This window comes from Bison bison, unplaced genomic scaffold (assembly GCF_000754665.1).
Source record: "Bison bison bison isolate TAMUID 2011002044 unplaced genomic scaffold, Bison_UMD1.0 scf7180017864178, whole genome shotgun sequence".
In the NCBI taxonomy this organism is placed as follows: Eukaryota; Metazoa; Chordata; class Mammalia; order Artiodactyla; family Bovidae; genus Bison; species Bison bison.
Genome location: NW_011494750.1, coordinates 2,989,114 through 2,994,077, shown reverse-complemented (window position 1 = coordinate 2,994,077; position 4,964 = coordinate 2,989,114). Strand labels below are relative to the sequence as shown.

General features: G+C 44.3%; 1 protein-coding gene across 1 annotated transcript; it reads right to left on the bottom strand.

Moving 5' to 3' along the window:
• Positions 1 to 1,716: 1,716 nt before the first annotated feature.
• LOC104990371 (olfactory receptor 4X1) lies at positions 1,717 to 2,646 on the bottom strand. The gene has a single exon (XM_010842433.1). The coding sequence runs from the start codon at positions 2,644 to 2,646 to the stop codon at positions 1,717 to 1,719; it is 930 nt and encodes a 309-aa protein (XP_010840735.1).
• Between the last annotated feature and the right edge of the window lie 2,318 nt (positions 2,647 to 4,964).

Here is a 4,964-nt window from a genome sequence, read left to right as displayed (position 1 = left end):
GACTCAAAAAAATATGATTGACAAGCAGTGAGGCCCCAGGGGCAGTTGACTTCATACCGTAGTCAACAGGCAGCTCCAGAGTGAGGCAGCAGGGGTGCTCATGGATGGAGAGCAACAGGGTTGCACAAGAGAGCAGGTTGTTGGGGTGCTTTTTTCAAAGGGCTGAGAAACATGAGAAGCCAAGAGGCTGAAGAGAGAGAAAACTAATGGGTCAAACAATGAAGGCATAAGGAGGGAGAGAAAAGGACAGACAGAGGTGAACAGAGGAGAATTTTAGACATCAGCATGGTAATGGTACATGGGAAATATCTGTGCCTAAGTAGATATCATCACCTAGTGCTTTCAGACCTCTTAAAATCTCCTTGTGGTTCCATTTAGTAGCATGAGCTTATATGAATCTCTGTTGAAAGCTAAACCACCTTCTATTCTGAGGACTAAAACCTCCAGGCTCAACTTGGCCTGCCTAGAACCCACTGGGCAAATCTTTGGTATGTCAGAACAATAAAATTTCTAAGCACTGGAAGGGCCACTATTTCTCTCCTAAACTTTCACCTCCCTGAAGCAGTTCCTTCTGCTTTTCCACCTACCTCTTCATTATTCCCAGAGCGCCCCTGGTTTTCTAGAGAATTCATTCTCCCCAAATCAGCCAATCTGCCTCAAGAGCACTGTCAAGTGTGGAAGTGCAGCACCAGAAGACCCCTCCTAGACTTCGTCCTCGTGACCCCTTCAATCCTGTCCAGTCCCATTAAGATGAAGAAACTGAATTTGGCTCAAAAGTATTCATGCACCCCAATGTTCAGAGCATCACTGTTTACAATAGATAAGACATGAAAGTAAGCTAAATGTCTATCAACAGGTGAATGGGTCAGAAAATGTGGTACATATACACAATGGGATATTACTGTCATTAAAAAAGAGTGAAATAATGCCGTCTGCCGCAGCATGGATGGACCCGGAGATTATCATACTAAGTGAAGTAAGTCAGACAGAAAAACACAAATATCATATGATATCACTTGCTGCTGCTGCTAAGTCACATCAGTCGTGTCCGATTCTGTGCGACCCCATAGATGGCAGCCCACCAGGCTCCCGTCCCTGGGATTCTCCAGGCAAGAATACTGAAGTGGGTTGCCATTTCCTTCTCCAGTGCATGAAAGTGAAAAGTGAAAGTGAACTCGCTCAGTCACGTCCAACTCTTCGTGACCCCATGGACTGCAGCCTACCAGGTTCCTCCGTCCATAGGATTTCCCAGGCAAGAGTACTGGAGTGGGTGGCCAGTGCCTTCTCTGAATGATATCACTTACATGCAGAATATTTTTTTTTTAATGATACAAATAAACTTGATTAAAAGACAGACTCACAGACTTAGAGAATGAATTTATGGTTACCAGTGGGGAAGAGTGGGTTGGGAAGGGATAGACTGGGAGTTTGGGATGGACATATAAACACTGCTATATTTAAAATAGATAACCAACAAGGACCTACTGTACAGCACAGGAATTTAGTTCCATATTCTGTAATAACCTAAATAGGAGAAGAATTTGAAGAATAGGAAAGGAAGGAAGGAAGGAACAAGAAAGGAAGAAATTATATGTTAAAAAAAAAAAAAAAGATGGTGGCTGGGCCAAGACCTCCAGGTCAGTTAAATGTAGACAGTGAAATCTCGGTACCCCAGTTTCCTATGCCTTGCTCCCCATTTTTCCCTGATGGAATCATTTATTTCTCTTCCCAACTCCCTTTCCTCCCCATCAGTCTCCTTAGGGCATTTTGCACTTCAGCATTCCTGAAGGAGTAAATGACAGGGTTTAAGAGAGGTGTGACCACCGTGTAAAACACAGCAACTATTTTGTCTGCAGGGAGGGTGACACAGGGCCTCATGTAGACAAAGGAACAGGGGACGAAGAACAGGGCCACGACTGCAAGGTGGGAGGCACAGGTGGAGAGGGCCTTGCGCCGGCCTTCTGAGGTCTGGGTCCTCAGGGAGCGCAGGATGACCACGTAGGAAGCAAGCAGCCCCGTGAAGCTGACCACTGAGATGGAGCCACCATTGGTGATGATCAGCACGCTGATGAGGAAGGTGTCTGAGCAGGCCAGCTTCAGCACCGGGTGGACATCACAGAAGTAGTGGTCAAGGATCTTGGGGCCACATAAGGGCAGCTGGAAGATGAGGACGGTTTGCCCAACTGAATGCAGTAAGCCCCCACCCCAGGCTGCCCCCACCAGGAGGCCACACGCCCTTCGGTTCATGACGACCGTGTAGTGCAGGGGCTTGCAGATGGCCACGTAGCGGTCGTAGGCCATCAGTGTCAGGAGAAAGATCTCGGTGCCACCAAAGAAATGGAGGAAAAATATCTGTGTGATGCAGCCCTTGAGGGAAATGACTTTCCTCTCCATAAAAGAGTCCAGGATGAGTTTGGGGGCTGTGACAGAACAGTAGCAGATCTCCGCAAAGGACAAGTAGCTGAGGAATAGATACATGGGGGAGGTGAGCCCTTTGCCGGCCATGATGGTCACCACAATGAGGCCATTACCCAGCAGGATGGCCACGTACAAGAGGAGAAACAGCACAGAAATGACCTTCTGGGCACCCTGGTTCTGGGAGAATCCCAAGAAAATGATTTCAGTCACATTGCTTGTAGCAGCCATGTTCTAAAGCTCAGGAGCTGACACCTGAAATCACAGAAAGCAAAGATGTCTCTTCAATAGTTAGAAGCATCCTTTTCAGACCTTGAGGAAAACTGTCCTTATGATCCTTCTTGATCCCCTCTGTCTTGAGCTTCTCCAAAACATGCTCTCCTTGAGACAAATGGACAAGACAATGGTCATAAAATCTTGATATTATTCCCAAAGCAGGAGCTGAGCTTGTAATAATCTTCTTTGAAGTGTTTTCTCTGATTCAGTCACTTCATTAACTAATGAATCTCCACGAGGAAATAAGAGAATATTTCACACAAAACAAATGAAGCTCAGAGAAATTCAGTCCTTAATTCAATGACACACAGCTCGTCTTTAAACTGATGTCTGCATCTCTCAAAATGTAGCTGCTGCTACTACATATTCTGCTCCTGAAGTGTGCACCCTATATTTGGATCCATAATAAGCGTTTCAGTCAATCTTGCCATACATGGTAACATGGAAGCAACTTTTGCAGTGGCTACTAGATGTTCTCAACCTCAATTATCCTGCAGTTATTGAATTGCAGGCTGCCTCCCTAAAACGCATAGGAGACAGGCTGAAAGGGAAGAGACAGTCACCCTGCCTCATCTGCTGTCCTTGGAGGTGTCTATGGAGCAGAGGAAACGTGAGTAAGTCTTTTTTTTTTTTTTTTACTTTACATAATTGTATTAGTTTTGCCAAATATCAAAATGAATCTGCCACAGGTATACATGTGTTCCCCATCCTGAACCCTCCTCCCTCCTCCCTCCCCATACCATCCCTCTGGGTCGTCCCAGTGCACTAGCCCCAAGCATCCAGTATCGTGCATCGAACCTATTAGAGAGCTCTGCAAACTGACAAAGGGTGATCAGACACAGAAAATCCATAATCACATTTCTGAAGCCGTCGTTCCCTCAAGGTAAACAAGCTCGGCCAGCAAACCTAAAGGCATCCTAAAACCATATTCACACACTTCACAACCAGCCCACAGTTCAGGTCAGCGTCTGTGTGTTGACCCAGTGACAGAAACACAGGGTTTGGGTCAGGAGATGAGTTTTTAATTCCAGCACAGCTATTTAGTAGCTCTATGATATTAAAAAAAGTCTATGATTTTCTTTCATGTCTATAAATTTCATCTGAAAAACAGAAGTAAAAGTACCTTTTCCATGGTGCTGTTTTTCAGGATTGAATGAGCTCACAAGTTTTAAAACAAATAGTAATTGTATAAGAGAATAATTGATAAGAATATCAGATATAACTTTTTCTTTTTTTTTAATTTATTTATTTTAATTAGAGGCTAATTACTTTACAATACTGACTCGATGGACATGAGTCTCAGTGAACTCCGGGAGTTGGTGATGGACAGGGAGGCCTGGCGTGCTGCTATTCATGTGGTCGCAAAGAGTCGGACACGACTGAGTGACTGATCTGATCTGATCTGAATGTATTGGTTTTGCCATACATCAACATGAATCCACCATGGGTATACATGCGTTCCTAATCCTGAACCCCCCTCCCACCTCCCTCCACATACCATCCCTCTGGGTCATCCCAGTGCACCAGCCCCAAGCATCCTGTATCCTGCATCAAACCTGAACTGGCAATTCGACCCAATCAAAAAATGGTCCAAAGAACTAAATAGACATTTCTCCAAAGAAGACATACAGATGGCTAACAAACACATGAAAAGATGCTCAACATCACTCATTATCAGAGAAATGCAAATCAAAACCACAATGAGGTAATATCTCATGCCAGTCAGAATGGCTGGTATCCAAAAGTCTACAAACAATAAATGCTGGAGAGGGTGTGGAGAAAAGGGAACCCTCTTACACTGTTGGTGGGAATGCAAACTAGTACAGCCACTATGGAGAACAGTGTGGAGATTCCTTAAAAAACTGGAAATAGAACTGCCTTATGACTCAGCAATCCCACTGCTGGGCATACACACCAAGGAAACCAGAATTGAAAGAGACACGTGTACCCCAATGTTCATCGCAGCACTGTTTATAATAGCCAGGACATGGAAGCAACCTAGATGTCCATCAGCAGATGAATGAATAAGAAAGCTGTGGTACATATACACAATGGAGTATTACTCAGCCATTAAAAAGAATATATTTGAATCAGTTCTAATGAGGTGGATGAAACTGGAGCCTATTATACAGAGTGAAGTAAGCCAGAAAGAAAAATACCAATACAGTATACTAATGCATATATATGGAATTTAGAAAGATGGTAATGATAGCCCTGTATGCGGAACAGCAAAAGAGACACAGATGTATAGAACAGTCTTTTGAACTCTGTTG

Coding starts and splice junctions, on each gene's coding strand:
- LOC104990371 (XM_010842433.1), bottom strand. CDS start 2,646: ATGGCTGCTACAAGCAATGTGACTGAAATCATTTTCTTGGGATTCTCC.